Source organism: Pseudorca crassidens, chromosome 11 (assembly GCF_039906515.1).
Source record: "Pseudorca crassidens isolate mPseCra1 chromosome 11, mPseCra1.hap1, whole genome shotgun sequence".
Taxonomy (NCBI): Eukaryota; Metazoa; Chordata; class Mammalia; order Artiodactyla; family Delphinidae; genus Pseudorca; species Pseudorca crassidens.
Window position 1 is genome coordinate 105,765,976 of NC_090306.1, and position 17,260 is coordinate 105,783,235.

Here is a 17,260-nt window from a genome sequence, read left to right on the forward strand (position 1 = left end):
CGGTGGGGAAACGGGCCGGAATCAACTGAGTTAACTAAATCGGGCTCAATAAGGGAGACGGAGTCAGACTTTCGCTTAACCGACGTTTACTGATTGGGCGGGGATGGAGCGAGGGAGGGGCCGTCCGTGCAGAGACGGGTCGCCGGAGGGGGAGTCCGCGCTGGGGCGGGGGGATACAGAGCCCCTGAGCCAGTGTCCTGGGCAGCCCCGTAGCCTAGCCCTCAGGACAGAGGCCTGGCGCAGAGGTGTGCTAGTGAATGGTTAACAACAGGCTCTTGGGGGACTAGTTGGTAGTGTCTTTTCTGGGGTGTAAATACTCCCACACTGGCCTATTTCAAGCTACCAGGTCACAGCACGCAAGGAGGAGCTAGGAAGAGGTGCACAACTGCTTGACGCGGCTATGAGCTTGTTCAGGGCAGCACCCCACTCCCCAGGACGTGAGCCCGTCTCCCCACAGAGCTCTAAGGCAGCTGTCGCCCAAGGCCCCAAGCATTCAGCCTGAGCCTGGCCCCCCAGCCTCACTGGCCACCTGCAGCATCTTCCACCGTGGCTCCAGCTGCCCTCTCAGCTGCATCAGGGCCTGCACGTCCTCTGGGGAGGCCATGGAGAAGGGACCCAGGCTGGGGGCTGCCTCTCCATGCAACACCCTGGCCAGGACCACCGCAAGCTGGGGTGTGGATTCCTGAGTCAGCAGCAGAGGTGGAAGCAGTGAGTTGCTGGTTTCTCCTCACTCCCACCCCACAGCAGGTCCACCCCGCCCAGCTCACCTCATCTACAAGGGCCAAGACTCGGCCCCCCGCTGGGCCCCGAAGCAGCGCAGCCAGGAGTGCAGCTTGGGGGTCCCGCAGGCCATGGGCGGGCCCCAGCGCCACCAGCACCAGGTCAGGCTGGAAGCTGTAGGCCAGGGGCAGCACCAGGGCCAGGACACAGCTCAGAAACCCTCCAGTCGTCTGTGGGAGGGACAGCAGCATAGCCCAACCCCTCATCCAGGGAACACCCCTCCAGCTGGCTCAGGCCACCCCACCTCCCAATCTCAGGTGGGCGGACACACCCACAGTCCCGCCAGGAAGGGCAGGTGAAAGCCAGGGGTCTGGCCCTCATGCCGATGCCAGTGAGCTGCAGCTGCCCTGCCCTGTGACACCACCACTCACCCCTGGCAGTGGCACAGAGACGTGGAACATGGACAGGGCAGCTGCCTCCTTGCCCCCAATGTTCAGCCATAGATTCCTCCTTCCAGGGGAGAGCAAGCATATGGATACATGAGCTTGTGTGTGAGACGCCGCCCACCGTCGAGAGCCCGGACAGAAGAAGAACAGCTCAGGGGCAGGGATGCTAAGACTGCTGACCCTCTGTGCTGGAGACCCTCCTGGCATTGCTCCCAGGGGCCCTCTGCCAAACTCCAGCTGCGGAACGCCCCGCCCACCAGTCACCCCTGGGGATCCAGGGTGATGTGCTCACCCACATACTTGCAGAACTGGACATACCCGTGACCTGAGAGTCATACCCGTCATCCGTGAGATCTGGGGGCCGATCCAGCTGCCCCACAGCCAGACAAAGCAGCCTGGAGGAAGAGTTGGCTCCTGGGTAAGCTGCACTCACCCCGCCTGGAGCCCATGCCCAGAGCCACTCCCACATGGCCAGCCAGGGCAGGGGGTGCCCATGGGCCCTGCCTCGTAGCCTCAGACCAGCCATGTGAGGCTTACCTCTGGGCTCCATGGGACAGGCCACACCGAATGGCCACATCCAGGGTGGCAGCTGCAGCACAGGCTGGGGTGACTGCAATGCCACTGCTCACCTGTGAAGTGAATAACAGGTGTAGAGAGTAACCCCCAAACCAGGTAAACAAACCCATCTGCCCCTTCTTTTGGCCCGTGTCTCCGTGGCTGTCACCTGTGCACTCTGAGGTCTAACTACTCCATTTCTGAAACTAAGTTGCATAAAACTATAAATCATCCCCTTCACTTCTCTGCCAAAGGACATTTCGTTGAGGGAACTGAAGGGGGTGTTCCTGAACCCTGCCCCTGGGGGCTGTTTTGGGAAGGGTCCTGGGCACAAGGCAATGCTCATGTCCACATGGTTCTGTACCACCCAGCCCTCCCCTGGACAGGCCACCTGTCGCAGGCACGTCCTGGGCCCTGCCCCTGACTCCATGGCCACCCCCCAGCCCCTCCCCAGTGCCCTTACCTGCCCATCCAGGATCCTGTCCAAAAGGTACAGGACTTTCCCGAGTGCAGTGAGGGCCCTGTCCTGGGCCAGGGCCTCATGTGGCCTGTGGTGGACAAACCAGAAGGACACGAGGACACAGAATGACACACAGACCACAGATGAGTCACACAGACACATGTGCAGACATGGTCCCGGGCTTCTCCCCAGGCCCACCCTGCCCACCTGGCCCAGGCCTGCGTCTCCTCCTGTGGGGCTGACCCCTCCTCACAGAGGACGTCAGAGGGCAGAGCCAGGGCAGCATCTGGCGCAGCCAAGGCAACAGCCGTGCGTACAGGGGGCGTGGGATTGAGGCGCGGCTGGTCCAGGAGGGAGCTCAGGGCAGCCACGTCCTGGGTTGCCGCTGCCTTGAATTCGGGCCTCCCGGTCAGCAGCAGAGACGAGGGCCTCCCCTCTGGGGAGTAGGGGCTGGGACCCAGTACAGGGGCCACACCTAGGGGGTGGTTCAGTGTCACAGCCACTGCACGAGAGCCTGCGGCACCATCCCACCTGCCGACCCAGGCCACGCTGACCTTGCTGCTGGAGGCTCATCCAGTGAGGGGCCTGGGCTACCCGGACACTCTGGATGGACTCCAGGGCACTGCGAGGAGAAGCAGTATCGGTGAGGCCTGGTCTCCCACCCCTGGCCCTCCCCACCCTCCTCCGTCCTGCCCCCCGCACCTGCCATGCGGCACCATGGGCCCCAACAGGGGCGGGGCAGGGTCGCCCAGCAGCGCTTGCACCATCATGCACACGGACTGTGAGAGTGACTCCAGGTGGTAGCCACCCTGGGATAAGGAGGGGGCAGAGACACGAAGGGCAGGGGTGTCAGGGGCCCAGGCAGGATGCCCTGCCCCACGAGGCAGGACCCCTCCAACCACATCTCAGCCTCCGGTGCATGCACCCTCCCAGCTCGCCACAATCACCTCCAGCACAGCGCAGACCCGGCCACCAGCCAGCACCTGCAGCAGCTGCGTGAGGTGGGCAAAGCACTCTGGCGTGGCCTGCATCTGTCCCTGCAACCAGAACCAGGTGTGATGGGGCCCTGGCCCCAGGACTCCAGAAGCCCTCCCCAGCCCGGCCAGGTCCTCACCTCGGGATCCCCGATGGCTGAGTCAAATCCCGCGGAGACTAGGACCAGCTCAGGGTTGAACTGCAGGCAGGGCCCAGTGGGGAGAGGCAGAAAAGAAGCTGGAGCTGAGGCGGAGGAGAGGCTCCTCCAGAGAGACCCTCCTCACCCCAGGGGCTCTGTTCCACTTTGGGCACCGCATCGCCCCCACCCCCCTGCCACTGAGACCGCTTCCACCCCCCTCACGGTCACCTCAAAGGCCACAGGCAACAGCACGTGCAGGAAGGCGGCCACGTAGTCAGCATTTCCCATCCCGACCTGTGGCCAAGGGGCATCAGTGCTGGCCCTGCCAGGGAGTACGGCGGGGTCCTCACCCCTGGGGCCTGGGCTCTGGGGGTGATCGGGGCACGACGCCCTGGGCTTGCACTCGGGGGAGGGGGGAATGTGGGCTGGGGGAGGGGCTCTGGGTGGGGGGCCCGGGGTGAGGGGCAGGCACCTGGTTCCAGGGCAGGTTGACAGTGAAGCCAAGGCCCGGGCCCTGCCCAACAGCGTCTGCATTTGACTCTCGGAGATAGGGCCAGAAGCGCCCGTGCTCATAGCGGTGCCAGGAGAAATAAAGGACGCTGCGACAGTCAGCCGGGGCCAGAGGACAGGCCCCTCAGCCCCAGGGCTCCTTGCAGAAGCCTAACCGCACCCCACCGAGCACACAGCCACGTCTGCTCCCTCAGACTTTCCCAGGCCGGGCAGTGCTCATCCTGAAAAGTAGAGTCGCAGGGGAGGGTCTTGTCCCCACTCCCAGCTTACCTGGGGTCGTCCTCAAAGATATACTGGATGCCCTGGCCATGGTGGACATCCCAGTCAACGATGAGGATCCTGGGGACAGACAGCTCTGGGGTCACTGAGGGCAGGGCCTCCCACCTCCAGGCCAGGAGCCAGGCCCAGGATGGGAAGGAGCTGGGTGGGGTCCCTCAAAGGCCCCCTCCACCCCCTTCCCCGCTGGCCTGGGCCTCACCCTGCAGCCAGACCGGCACAAACCTGTGCAGCCCGTGCTGCCGCTGGGCATGTCTGGCCGCTATGGCCACGTTGTTGAACACGCAGAATCCATTGGCGGCAGCCCTCTGGCTATGGTGCCCAGGAGGCCTGCGGGTGGGAGTGGGGTGTGGGGCGTGTCAGGGTCATCCTGCGTCCTCACAGGGCTACCCACAGGTCGGGGCGGCCAGGGAAGGGGGCAGCTCTCACCTCACCAGGGCGAGCCCGTTGCGCACAGCTCCCGCCAGCACTGCATCCACCAGCTGCAGCGCCGCCCCCACAGCCAGCCGGGCACAGTGGAAGGTACTCTGCCAGGGCAGAGGTGCAGGTAAGCCCCCTGCCCACTACCCCTCACAGGCTCTACCAAGCCCTGTGCCAGGCTGCAGGGCACCAAGCACTGCGCAGAACTGGCCAGGCCAGTCCCGGTGCCCGCAGCAGCAGCCAGAAGGGCACTGGCACACGGGAACATTGCCCGTGTGAACAGGCACGAGTACCCGGATGTGTGACTGGGTGGGTGGGTGGGTGTGTCCCCAGGGCACGCACCGGGTGGAAGTAGACGGCATCGTACTGTCCAGACAGGGTCTGGAGCTCCCCGGTGCCCAAGGCCTGGGTCCCCCGCACCAGGGCCACATACTCCGGGCTGCAAAGGGGTTAGGCAGGCAAGGCAGGGTCACCTGGAGGAGCAGGCGGAGGAGAAACAGGGTCTGGACCCCCAGTGGGACCACCCCCCTCACTGCTCCCTCACCCACCCATCCAACGGTGAAACTGAGGCTTGGGGCGTAGGCTCTGTTTGCCAGGCTCCAGCAGGCTGGGGCAGGCCCAGGTCCTGGACCACGGCTTCAGGGGCAGGGGGCCCACCCCAACTCTGACCTGTGCACCAGGCCCAGTTCCGCCTCCGAGGCCTCCCGGGCTGCCAGCTGCAGACACCTTTGCTCCAGGCCACGCTGCTGCAGGCGTTCCAGGGCTGTGGTCAGGCGCTCCGGGCACTCGATCTCGCACTCGGGGCTGAATGGACAGAGAGCTCAGAGTCCAGAGCCTCTCCTCATCCCCCGCCTCTGCCCCTGCCAGGTCCCACTTACTCGTCCCAGAGCAGCCGGGCAGCTGTCATGTCCTCGTGGTATACAAGTGCGGTCCCCATGGCCTGACCGTGGTCACTCTGGGTGGGCAGGACCCAAACACTACCACTCACAGGCAGGTGAGTGCACTGCCCGCCCCCCTTGCCAGCCCCAGGGAGCAGCCCAACGCCTGGAGCACAGCCGGGGGCGCGGGCGCGGAGCCCGGACAGGAAGGAGGCCCCAGGTCCGGCTGGCGCCAGAGCGGGGCAGGGGTCGATAGGGTGGCTCGCGGGGCTTGGCTTCCGGCTTCCTCCAACTCGGACCTGGCATGGACCCGCCTCCGGCTGCCCCAAACCCCGCCCCGATGCAGCGGGGCGGGCCGAAGACTGGGCCCCTCAGGGCTCTGCCCACGCCGCCCTTCCCTCCAGCTGAGGCTCCACCTCCTACTCTCGCCGGAGCCGGGAGGGGGTCGCCGGCCTCGGCGCCCCTGCGTAAGTCGGAGGGGACTGGTGCGAGGACGGAGGGCCAGTGTGCCCAGGCTCCTGCGGGCCGTCACGGCGGCCCCACCTGCGTGCTATGAGCCGAGCCACGCGGGTCCGTGCCCCCCCTCCCCAAGCCTCCCCCAGGCCCACCCTGACCCCGCAGGCCACGGGTCAGACGCGTCAGTAGCCCATTGCGCCCAGCGCTGACCGAGGCCCCCCCAGCAAGGGCTCAGGGAGGAGCTGCGCGGGAAGGATCGCGAGGCCGAGGGTCCTTAGGGGCAAGGCCACAAGGAGAGAGCCTCGACCGGGGACGGTAGTCGTGGCTTAGCCCGGCCTGGGCCGCAGCGCAGCGCTGCCCCCAAGGCTCAAGAAGGGAGTGACAGTATCCGATTTAAGCTCCAGGAAGACCCCTGACCGAAGAGCGGACGAGTCGGAGGGTCAGGGTTATGGCAGAGAAACTCCTGGACAGGAGCGGCGCAGCGTCGGGGTAGGCAGGGCGGAGGCCAACAGAGGGAGTGTCTGGGCGAGAGATGAATGAGAGAACGAATGAGGCCAGTAAAGGAGGAGGCGCGGGCCCAGCCAAGACCAAGATGGCCAAAGAGGGGAGGAAACCGGGAGCCCCCGGCCTCAAACGGAGGGGATTTCTGGGGACTGAGTCGGGGTCGGGGGGGGACCCCGCGGGTCTTTGGGGACGGAGACATGGGCGGAGTCTGGTCTTGGAGGCGGGGCCCAGGCGGACACTTTTGAGGCAGGGCTTGGATGGGGGGGGCGGTTCCTGGGGGGGGTGGGGGTGTCTGGGAAGGCGGGCATCTTCGAGGCGGGGCCGCCGCGGGTTGGGTCCCGGGTCTTGGAGGCGGAGCCCTGGAGGCGGGTCTCTTGGAGGCGGGACGTGAGCAGGGGCCCTGAAGTCTAGGAAGTGGGGTCCTGGGGCGGGCGTGCCCCAGTCCCGTTCTCTGGTCGCCCCGGCTGTTCGGGGGCGATCCCTAAGGTGGGATGGATGCAGAGGGAGGCCTTGACAGGGTCCCGCTGCCCGCGGCAAGCAGCGCCACGTGGATCGCCACCTTTCTGGCCAGGCTACCTGCTGGTGCGGGTAGCCGGCGGCCTGCGGGGCTCTGGGAAGACGTGCCCGCCCCTGAGCCAATCACGGCGGCTGGAAAACAGCGTGCTGATTGGCCGTCCTGGGCACGTGGCCGCGAAGGCGGGGCATGCGCCAGGCCGCCCCGCCTGGATCGCTGAGAGCCGGGGACCCGGGCGGGGCTCCGTCAGAGGCGCGGGAGGGCCCCTGGGCAGAGAAGGCAGGTACCTTACTCTGGCAACTCGTCTGGCCGTATTCGGCTGGACCAACTGGGTGCGTCCATCTGAGCCCCAGGCCGGGAGGAGGGTGACGGCCTAGCCCCGCTTTGGGCGCGCCTGCCGGGGGACAGGTGGGAGGAGCCAGGGCGGGCGCAGGAGCCCTACAGTGGCCCCTGACCCAGCTGCCAGTCCTCGGAGACGTCGAATGGCCGGCAGAGGGCCCCGCGGGCTCGCCAATGGCGGTGGGGCATGGCCGAGGGAGGGGCAGGAAAAAGAGCACCGAAACCACCCTTCTGCTAAGGCACAGACGTGTCAGAGACACCTGAGGTGCCTCGAGGCGTCTAGCGTGACCCCACCTCCCCAAGAACCTGGCCTTGGAGAGCGCAGGGAGCCCAAACACCTGGTACTGAGACCCGAGCTGGACCCTAACCCCCTCACCCCCATCAGGCCGTGCCCTGGGTCTGACTCCAGGGTCTTAGCTTAGAGGAAGGCCACCCCACAAGAGGGGCAGGGCCAAGTCCTAATGTGGGGGGCTCCAGACTTGGGGCTCACTGGCACAGGACGGGGGTGTAGGTGGGCACCAGCTTTGTGACCTGGGAGGGAGGAGGTGCCCAGGCCCGGTGGCTCAAGATGGGGCCGAGGCTCCCAGGCCAGCCCCCTTACTCCATACAAAAGCCTAAAGGTGGAGATGCAGCCCAGAAATCAGGAAGTGAAGCAGAGTGGGAGCTACAAAAGGCTTTATTTCCTCCAGCCGTGTGGCCATACCACGTGGCCAATGTACATTTAAGGGGGGTGGTGCAGAAGCGTCCACACCAACGCCCCCAGGAGACATGTCCCTGAGTCAGTGCTCTGCACCCTCCCGTCCTTCCTTTTCAGTACAGTCCAGAGCAGGCAGGGTCAGAGGCTAGGCTTTGACCCCAAACCCCATCCCACTCCACAGGTTCTGAGGCTTCTGCTGCACCCTGGGGGAGGGGACCACTGCTCAGGGGGTCAGAGCCCAGCCCCAGGTCAGGTGGGCGTCCTGTCCAGAAAGTCCAGATGCTCCTCCAAGGTTAGGCTGAGGTGGGCTCTGAGAGCAGGGGAACAGGCTTCCAGAAGAGGCTCCATGGAACGAGGGGACTCCTGGGATGCAAGCCCCAGCCAAGGTCCCAGTAGCAAACAGGATCTCCCTTCCAGGCCCAGGGCCCAGGGGTATTCACAGGGCCGTCTCCTTGGAGACCTTGGCCCCCAGCTGTCGGGGAGGCTTGAAGCTGAGCACCTCTCTGTATGTGACACCTGGGGCAGGATGAGAGGGACAGAGTCATGGGAGAAGGGGCCCATCACCTGTTAAGACAGCTCCACAGTGCACACCAAGGATGGACGCCAGTGACCAAGACGAAGCACTGGGCCCAGCTCACTGGTGCTCGCGGGGACCAGCGTTAAGTCCCATGAGATTCCACTTGGGGTGGGGGTGGAGAGCGGAGGCCCAGAGCACAGGCTGTTAGTCACTGAACTAGGGGGCCCGCCCGTCCCCCAAATTAACAGGGTCAGAGACCACCGCTAGGGTTCAGGCACCAGGTGGGCTCCTTTGTCCCACATGTGCAAGTCCACCTGTGTCCATCCACAGGGACTGTCCACCCTGACAGGGCTCCTGTAACCCACACCCACGGCCCCTAGGGTGGCCTTGGCTCCACAGCCTGCCTCAGTGAACAGAGGACATCTGAGGAATGTAAACCAATGTGTTCACTTGAGTGGAGTTGCTCAGGGTCCCACCAGGGCACACCGCAGCTTCTGGATCCAGAACATCTATGAAACGAGTATGGGGACTTCCCTGGTGGCACAGTGGTTGAGAATCCGCCTGCCACTGCAGGGGACATGGGTTTGACCTCTGGTCCGGGAAGATCCCACATGCTGCGGAGCAACAAAGCCCATGCGCCACAACTATTGAGCCTGCACTCTAGAGCCCGCAAGCCACAACTACTGAGCCCACGTGCCACAACTACTGAAGCCCACGCGCCTAGAGCCCAAGCTCTGCAACGAGAAGCCACCGCAATCAGAAGCCCTCGCAATGCAACGAAGAGTAGCCCCTGCTCGCCGCAACTAGAGAAAGCCCGCGCACAGCAACTAAGACCCAACAACAAAGACCCAATGCAGCCAGAAATTAATTAATAAACGAGTGTGGAATTCCCACCAACTACCTGCAGCATCCAGCTTCCTCGCCGGTGCTCACGTTTCCTGAACCTGGCCCAGAGCAAGCCATCCCAAAGGAAGGCGGGCGCTGCCCCGCCTCCCCTCTGACCAGCCTGCAAGAGGACGGTTCCGCTCCACCTACCCCAGGGTGCCCACGCTCACCTGGCCACAGGAACGCGCCTTTGGGGGACCACTGGTACTCCACAAGCCCAGTTCAGGAAGGACTGTGCTTTTAGAGCAGGTGGTCTGTGTGGTTTGCCCAGCACACGGCACAGTTGTATTGCTACCCCGTGAGGTGCCTCCCAGGCCCTCATCTAACCCTGGTGCAGGGGCCCATCCACACAGGGAAGGTTTGTATAGAGAGGTCCTTGCTGTAAAGCTGGCTTTTCCCGGGGAAACAGGAGGTGATGAGTTTGCATTCCTGACCAGGGGCTCAACCACAAACAGACCACATGTCCACCACGGTCTGTTTGTAAAAAGCAAAAGCTCTTACTACAGTTTGTGGCGGAGACCGCAGAGAGGATCCTGTGGCCCATGGTTTTCGGTTTTCTTGTTATCTTTCTAGCAACAGAGAACTTACAAGCACAAAACACAGCACAGATAAGGGCAGAGCCGCTGCTGGGACTCCCCGATGACCCTGAAGAATGTGGTTTGAGAAGCACAACCCGTCCAGCCCCACCTCTACCCCCCACATCCAGGACCGCGGCCCCAGGTCTGAGGCACAGCCAGGATGGGGTCTAGGACAGTGGCGACCAGTGCCACAGCTCCGTCGGCTCTGACTGCTGCCCTCAGACGTCCCTGCTCCCCCAGGCGGGTCCGGCAGCCACCGAGAGAAGATGCCTGCCATGCCAGGGTGGAGCTAGACAAGGCCCGTTCCAGCATGGGGCGTCAGGGCCCCAGCAGAGGGAGGCCCGGGGACTGGGCAGGCGTCCCTGAGCCCAGCCTCAGGCTGAGGTGTTGGGAGCCCTCAGAGAAGAAGAGAGAGGCCCTCGGTTTCCAGGCCAATGCAAAGCCTGGAGATGCAGAGCACAGGTAGAGGGAGGTCTCAAGTGCTCAGTGGGGCTAGAGGGGGCGGGCGAGGGGTAGTGAGGAAGGGGGAGGTGCTATGGACTGCCTGGAGTGGGCCTGATCCTGCTGGCAGGACGAGGGGTGTGCAGCTGTCCAGGTAGGAGGGGTCCTGAAAGGGACACAGAGGCCAGAAGATTCAAGAGGTACGAGCAGAGGCCTGGGGGAGTGGGTGCTGGGGGTCTCCGGGGTAGCCCGGTCTCCGGCCTAGACGTGGGGAGGCACGCTGGCAGGCCTGGGGGCCGGGAGAGGCCAAGTGCTCAGGTCGCCTTGGCCCGGAAGCCCAGCTGCCCCCTGACCTCCACTGTGTTCCTCACCTAACCTGCATCCCAGGGTGGGGGGACCCAGGACTCTGAGCCCTGGCCACCTGCACGGGGCTGGTGGGGTCCAGCCACAGGCCCTGCCCAGAGCCCCCCACTCACGCTTCCACTCTTCCAGCGTGCGGTCCACGTCATCAAAGGATTCATCGTACTTTTGGGCTTTGGGCTCGTCCTCCGTGTCGTGGAGCGACTCGAAGTAGGGGTGGGTCAGCGCCTTGGCCGCCGTCACCCGCCGCTCCGCATCCAGCACCAGCATCTTCTCCAGGAGGTTCACGGCTGGGGGAAGGGGGGATCAGGCCAGGCTGAGGGGCGGGTCCCAGGCCCCGGTACCCACGTCACTGCCCCGTGCCCACCGCAGCCCCACCCTACCCAGAGGGCTTGCGTTGGTCAGGATGGCGGCAAAATCCTTTTTCTTTAGCTCGGGGAGGCCGTTCATGTAGTTCTGAGCCTGTGTGGGAAGAAAGGGTGAGGCGCCGGCCGCCAGGCCCAGACCCAGGCCTCCAGCTCACGCCTGGCTCCCAAGTGACCTCGGCACTCTGCAGCCTCTGCACGAACTCGGCGGGAGGCGTCCCCGTCACCTTCATGATCTCCTTCAGCTGGTCCAGGTCTTGGCCGAGGTCAGGAGCACAGCGCGGGGCCAGAGGGCAGAGCTCACCTACACCCCCAGCCCGGGCAGTGCGCCTGGCCTGCTCCCCCCCAGCCCGGGCAGTGCGCCTGGCCTGCTCCCCACAGGTGTAGGGCAGGCCTCCCCCGCACCCAGCTCCAGGTGTAGGATACGGTCGCTGCCTTTGAAGAGCGTCTCCCCTGTGATCATCTCAGCCATGATGCAGCCCACTGACCAGATGTCCACTGAGACAGAAGCCCCTCCATCAGGGCTCTGTGGGCTGGGGAGCGGGGCACACACAGACGCAGGAGTGGGGGCGGCGGAGGGGGGCATGGGCCCAGGAGCCATCTAGCCTACCACGCCCTGCCCAGCCCCGGCCCAGCTCAGCAGCCTCCCCGCAGAGCAGCTCGGGCAGGGGCGGGCTAGGAAGCTGGTGCCGCGTCTCCGGGCAGCTCCTCACCCGTCTGTGTGTAGTGCATCCAATTCAAGATGACCTCAGGCGCCCGGTACCACCGGGTCACCACGTACCCAGTCATCTCGCTATCTGCCTGCCGGGCCAGGCCAAAGTCCAGGATCTACAGCCAGAATCAGAAGGTGGGGCAAAGCGGTCCCTGGGGAGTGGGTGGGCCAGCCGTGGGCCAGAAGACCCCAAGGGCACTGGGCACACCGGGGCCTCCTGCCAAGCCTCTGGGGCCCGAGGTTGCAGCCAGGTACCCCTAAGCCTCCCTGCGGGTTCCTCCCCACAGCCAGTGCACCCTGCGCAACCGACGGTGCCTGCCCCCGACCCTTACAACAGGCACCCCGGGGGGGTCTCCTGCCCCTGGACCTCCGCTCCCTGTGAACCACCGGGCCCCAGCCAGCACTTTTGGGAAGGCCTGCTCAGCCCTGCCCTGGCTCGGGCACGGGGAGCTGGGGACACCGCCCGCCCTTCCCCTCAAGCAGGTATGCCCCTGTGCCACCCCACCCAGTGCCTCCCCAGGGCCCATCTGCCCATCAGCTGCTCGGCCACTGCCTGGATGGCTGTGGTCTGTCCCTCCGCCTGGGCCTGGGCCAGTCCGCCTCCAGGCCTGAGGGCAAAGGGGCCGGCGGGCAGATGGGCAGGTGCGGGGGAGGTCCCGAGCCCCCAACCCAACACACACCTTGAGCTCACAGTCCTCGTTCACGGCCAGGTTGCCGGGCTTCAGGTCCTGGGGGCAGAAGAAAGGTGGCTATGCAGCCCCGCCCGCCAGGGCGCAAGGGCAAGGGCCAGGGCAGCAACTGAATTTGGGAGCATCGGGCTAGACCGGGCCACCCTGCAGCCCTTCCAGGAAGGGTGGAGGTGCACAGCCCCCGGGCTGTGGGCAGGCAGGGTGCCCCCTCGCGGGTGAGACAGGAAGCCCCAAAGGTGGAGCCCCTCGCGCGCCCACAGCCAGGGGAAGCGCCCACCTTGGCCAGACTCACCCTGTGGATGACGCCAGCAGCATGGATGTACTGTGGGGACACAGAGGGGTCAGCAGCAGTCAGTTCGCAGGAACGTCTAGGGGGACCCCACCCACTCTGGCGGCACCCCAAGCCCCCACCTTCAGCCCCTTGAGCATCTGGTAGACGAGGAACTGGATTCGGTCCTCACTCAGCTTCTCGTGCTTCATGAGCTTCCCCAGGTCGGTGCCCATGAACGGCATCACCAGGTAACTGCGGGGCCAGGGAGGGGCCAGACAGCAGGGGTCACGCCCGTGGGCCTGGGCTCAGGCCCTGGAAGAGCCTGTCACCCTGCAGCACCCAGTCCCCACCCCCCACAGCACTGCACTGGGCTCTACCCTCCTACCACCCACCGGGCCCTGCGATGCCAGGCAGGTCGGGACTGCGCTTTGGGGACTCCTGGAGGGTGGCCTAGGGGCTGGGAGACCAAGGCTCATAGGCAGGGGCGGGGGCGTGAGGAAGGAGGGAAGAGCCTGTGGGCAGGGGTGTGACAGCAGGACATCTGGCTCAGAGGGGCAGGCTGGGCAGGTGGACAGAGACACAGAGAGAAGTGCTTAGCACCCTGCCAGCATGAGTCCTTGACCCCTGCCAGGTCAGGCAACGAGGAGCCTGTCCTGCCCCCCCTTCCTGGGCCAGGCCCCTGGCTCCTGGCCAACAGGAGTGTGAGGCCAGGGGTGGCCACCCAGGCAGGCACAGGGCAGCACTGGGTCCCCCCCAACCCGCCGGCAAAGGTCAGCAGCTCCAGTTACAGGCCACACTCTTAGCGCCAGGGTTCCAGAGCACAGGACGCACTCACAAACCCTCAGGTACAAGGCTCACGCCTCCGGCACTGGAGGAGGAGGCCCAGATCCACCCAGTGGTACCAGCACCGTGGGTCCCTGGGGCGCGTGGCAGGGGGTGGACTGTGGTGTGGTGAGCGGGTGGGCAGTGTGCACCTGACGCCCATCCGGGCTGCAAGGCAAGGCCTGCCGCAGGCGGCCCACCTGCCGACCCCGAAGCTGAAGTGGGCACCCGAGAGCCACCCAACACCACCTGCTCTGCCCGGCCAGCCCCTGGCCGGCACTCACAAGTCCGTGAAATCATCCAGGGTCTCATTGGGTGTGAACACATCCAGCAGCCCAATTACCTGGGGAGGAGGCCAGAGCACCAGGTGGGCTGGGGACACAGATACAGCTGAGGGCACACCCTGCTCTGGGCAGGAAGGGCCCCTGCAGCTGTCCTGGTCTCCCCCCACTGCCCACAGGGCCCAGCTCTGCCCACTGGCAGCTCAACCCTGCCCTGGCACACATGCCCATAAACAAGGGCTATTTTTGGATGGTGACAGCCGGGATCCTTTGGGGGAGGGGCAGCCCCAAGTCTGGGTCAGCTCCCAGCCATCCAAGGAGCTCCAGCCCCTTGGCCCTTCCTCCCCCTCTTCCTATCCCCACTAAAGACCCAGGAACAGCATGGGGACAGCCAGTATCTAGCAGGCCCTTCCAGGGGCCGTGCCTCCGCCAGAGAGGCCCAGGCAGGCAGCCCTGTGAGCACACCGGCAGCCACAGCCGGCCCCGCAGCCCTCTGGTCGGGGCTGCTGGACAGCAGACGGGGAGTGTGACAACTGGCACCTGGGGCTTCTGGTGACAGGGCCTCCAGGGACCCCAGGAGGCCTGCACATCAGAGTGGCTGGAGGCACAGGTGGATGTGCTGACAGGGGACACCTGGCAGAGGCCACGCGAATGGTGGCCGGGCAGGACGCAGAACGCTCGGAGCGCTTGAGGAATACGGGGAGAGAGGCCAGGTGGCCGAGGACCAGGCCACCACGCAGCCAAAGAGAAGCCAAAGAAAACCCAAGCACGCCCGCAGCACCTGGTGAAGGCTTGCTTTGATCCCAGGAGCTTCGGCAGAACAGTTTAAATAGGTGTGATGCTGAATGTGTCCCCTGGCTGCTATACGGGGACAAACTGGAGTGAGGTGCAGGGACAGCCACCACGGCCAGAGACATGGGTGGCGGGAGGAGAGAACAGTGGGACATCTAGAGAGGGGCCTGGAGGCAGGTGAGGCCCGGGCATCGGGAGGTTTTAGCAAGAATCCTGGAAGTTAAATGGGGGTCCACCAGGTTGGTGGAGACTTCTGGGCCTCTGCAGCACGGGGTGGGGGAGGGGGAGGAGGCCTGAAGTGGGCACAGAAGGGGCAGGACTGGGACCTCAGCTTCTCAGAGCCTACTTCCTCCGGGAAGAGGGGTTTACGAAATGCAGCGCTGGAGGGAGGCGGCGGCACCCGGCTGTTGAGGGGCTGCTGCGGCTCAGGAGGTGGAGTGGGGTCAGGAGAGCAGCTGCAGGAGGGGGGCCGGGTGGGGCGGCAGGGGGGTGCCCGGGAGAGGCTAAGTGCCCCTTCCAGGAAAACCGCTCCTCCCACCTGAAGTTCTCTCTCACCTCGGGGCTCCTGGCTGGAGGCAGGGTTTGGAGTGAGACCTGGAGGATCCCCTCGGCCTGGGCAAGTGGCTGTCCCCTGACCAGACCCTGGGCCGAGGAGCCAGATGGGGCTCCAGCAAGAAGCCAAAGAGCTAAGTCCTTCCCGGGACTGGCCCAGGCGGAGCGGACTAGACCCCGGGGAAGCAGCTCTCTTAGGACGAAGCGGGGCTCGGCCCTCACCACTGTGACCAGCCCCCCGCCCCCGGGGACACTGCCTGACCCCTCGCCTCCGCCCGCCCCGCCACCTAGGGGAGCAGCCCAGGGGCTGGGTAGGAGGGACCGGGTCTTCGGGGCACGGTTTGGGGGGAGAAGGGAGATGAGCAGAGGCGAGATGATGGACGCGGTGCCCGGAGCTGGGGACTGCGCGACTCACGTTCTCATGGCTCATGTGCTTGAGCAGGCGCAGCTCGCGGTAGGCGCGCTTGGCGAACAGCTCGGACTGGAAGGGCCGGTACAGCTTCTTTATGGCCACCTTGGCGCCCGTGCGACTGTCCACCGCCGAGCTGCGGGGCGCACCGCTTAGCTGGAGGCCCGGGCCACCAAGCCCCCGGCCACCCCTCCCGGCCTGTGCTCACCACACGGCGCCATAGGCGCCCGAGCCTACGGGCTGCAGGTCCTGGTACACGGCGCGCACCTCCCAGGCCGTCTTGGTCACCTCCTGGCGGTAAAAGCCCTTGCGGGCGGGCGGCGGAGAGCTCATGGCTGGCCGGGCACCGCCCCCGCCGCGGACCCCGCGGGCGCTTCGCCTCGAGGGCCGGGGACCCGGGATCCGTGAGACGCCCTGGCGCGCACCCCGGGCCACCGCCGCGCGGGCAGAGCCGGCTCCGCGCCGTCGCCGGGGCACCCCGCTGCTGGCTTTCGCGTCCGGGCTCTCCGGAGCCGCCGACCCCGGCCCGCGCCCAGCCTCCGCCCGGGTAGCGCGAGGCCCCTCCCCTGCGGGCGGACCAACCGGCCCCCGGGCCGCGCGCACGTGACGCCCCTTCCGCCCTTCTGCCCCTCCGGAAACATGAGGCGGCGGTCGCCGCCTGGGAAGCCGGAGGCTGGGGGAAGGAGGGCGCCGCTTGGCAGCTCTGTCCCATCGTAGACCCAGACGCGGCGCCCGAGACCCCGGCCCTCCTCCGCACTCCGCACTCGGGATGAACTACGCGGACCCGAGTGGAGGCTGTGTCAGCGGGGCCTCGTGGGGCTCGCGCCTCCTCCTCACGACCGCGCCCCCAGGGCGCTAGCCCATCCTGGCAGCCTGAGCTCGTCGACTGCTACCCCCAACCGCAAATCACTGACCACCAGTCCCGCCCACTTCCAACTCCCCACCCCGCAGGACGACCTTCACCGTGGGGCTGACCCATCCACCCCCCAGTACGGGGTTCCCCGGCCCCTATCTTGCTTCCATCCCCCTTTCCCAGTGAAGAAGTTGATTCTGTCTCCCAAACTCAGGCTGCCTACCAAGCCGGAAGCAGAGAGGGTGGGTCTTGTAGGTCCCCCTGGGCCCCTGTGCTCTGAAGGCTCTTCCTCACTGCACGTCTGGGTGGAGACTGCTCCAGAGATTTGCACGTCCCTCTGCCTGTCCCACCCCTGCTCAGCTGAGGCCCTCAGGCTTGCTCCTCAAAGCCCAGCTCGAACCTCTCCAGTCTCTCCAGGGAGATGTGCCTGACCCCAGGGCTGAAGGGGGTCCCTACTGGGGCTCGCTCGGTGGGTGCCCCCTTACCCTTAGGTGGGGACATCATTTCAGGGGTCTGGCCCCATCCTGGACCAGATGCTGCTGGACGACAGAGCCCCCAGCCCTGTGACCCAGACCTGAGAGTGGGGTAATAAGATCCCCAGGGCCCCCTGCCCCGCCCTCTGTGCCTTGCGCCATGAATCAGCAGCTCAGCAGCTCCGGCCTGGCCAGAGCAGCTTTACAGCTGGGGTGCGCGGTGATCTGATCGGGGTGCTCAGGAATTGCAGGCTTGTCAGTGGGGGCAGCCTGCTGTCACTGGAGCCACAACCGCCCATCCCCGTGCCCTTCATGCCCTGGGCCGCCTGTGGCACTCCACCTGCCTCCTCCAGGAAGCCCCCAGCTGGCCC

The 17,260-nt window shown here is 65.8% G+C and overlaps 2 protein-coding genes across 17 annotated transcripts; both read right to left on the reverse strand.

Moving 5' to 3' along the window:
- Positions 1-69: 69 nt before the first annotated feature.
- On the reverse strand, positions 70-5,952 carry HDAC10 (histone deacetylase 10). 11 transcript variants are annotated; one of them, XM_067698463.1, is made up of 19 exons: positions 5,380-5,947; positions 5,171-5,305; positions 4,844-4,940; positions 4,511-4,608; positions 4,307-4,411; positions 4,076-4,144; positions 3,768-3,894; positions 3,524-3,589; positions 3,296-3,355; positions 3,129-3,218; positions 2,884-2,990; positions 2,736-2,803; positions 2,389-2,617; positions 2,185-2,269; positions 1,704-1,795; positions 1,505-1,561; positions 1,152-1,230; positions 768-950; positions 70-682 (listed from the first exon to the last, which is right to left on the reverse strand). In XM_067698463.1, exons 1-19 carry the CDS (start codon positions 5,436-5,438, stop codon positions 494-496), a joined length of 1,995 nt encoding a protein of 664 aa, XP_067554564.1. In that variant the 5' UTR covers positions 5,439-5,947; the 3' UTR covers positions 70-493. The 11 variants fall into 11 exon arrangements, 7 of the variants coding, with proteins under 7 accessions (XP_067554564.1, XP_067554563.1, XP_067554565.1 ...); XM_067698462.1 differs by having other exon boundaries at positions 2,389-2,656; XR_010932719.1 differs by having other exon boundaries at positions 544-682; positions 768-894; positions 2,389-2,656; positions 5,380-5,951.
- A 1,898-nt stretch (positions 5,953-7,850) lies between these two features.
- On the reverse strand, positions 7,851-16,658 carry MAPK12 (mitogen-activated protein kinase 12). Of its 6 annotated transcripts, XM_067698486.1 has the most exons (13): positions 16,640-16,658; positions 15,772-15,869; positions 15,570-15,699; positions 13,814-13,872; positions 12,848-12,959; positions 12,729-12,758; positions 12,428-12,475; positions 11,749-11,863; positions 11,462-11,533; positions 11,212-11,291; positions 11,054-11,132; positions 10,787-10,960; positions 7,851-8,405 (listed from the first exon to the last, which is right to left on the reverse strand). In XM_067698486.1, exons 3-13 carry the CDS (start codon positions 15,582-15,584, stop codon positions 8,326-8,328), a joined length of 864 nt encoding a protein of 287 aa, XP_067554587.1. In that variant the 5' UTR covers positions 15,585-15,699; positions 15,772-15,869; positions 16,640-16,658; the 3' UTR covers positions 7,851-8,325. The 6 variants fall into 6 exon arrangements, with proteins under 6 accessions (XP_067554587.1, XP_067554581.1, XP_067554584.1 ...); XM_067698480.1 differs by lacking the exon at positions 16,640-16,658 and having other exon boundaries at positions 15,772-16,048; XM_067698482.1 differs by lacking the exons at positions 7,851-8,405; positions 16,640-16,658 and adding an exon at positions 8,412-10,476 and having other exon boundaries at positions 15,772-16,048.
- Positions 16,659-17,260: the final 602 nt, after the last annotated feature.

Coding starts and splice junctions, on each gene's coding strand:
- HDAC10 (XM_067698462.1), bottom strand. CDS start 5,438: ATGGGGACCGCACTTGTATACCACGAGGACATGACAGCTGCCCGGCTG. Junction 3,895..4,075: donor ATCTTTGAGGACGACCCCAG/GTAAGCTGGGAG, acceptor TGACTGTCGCAG/CGTCCTTTATTTCTCCTGGC. Junction 2,991..3,128: donor GGGTCTGCGCTGTGCTGGAG/GTGATTGTGGCG, acceptor TCCTTATCCCAG/GGTGGCTACCACCTGGAGTC.
- MAPK12 (XM_067698480.1), bottom strand. CDS start 15,896: ATGAGCTCTCCGCCGCCCGCCCGCAAGGGCTTTTACCGCCAGGAGGTG. Junction 13,873..15,569: donor AGCACATGAGCCATGAGAAC/GTGAGTCGCGCA, acceptor CCTCCTCCCCAG/GTAATTGGGCTGCTGGATGT. Junction 12,476..12,728: donor CTGCTGGCGTCATCCACAGG/GTGAGTCTGGCC, acceptor TTCTGCCCCCAG/GACCTGAAGCCCGGCAACCT.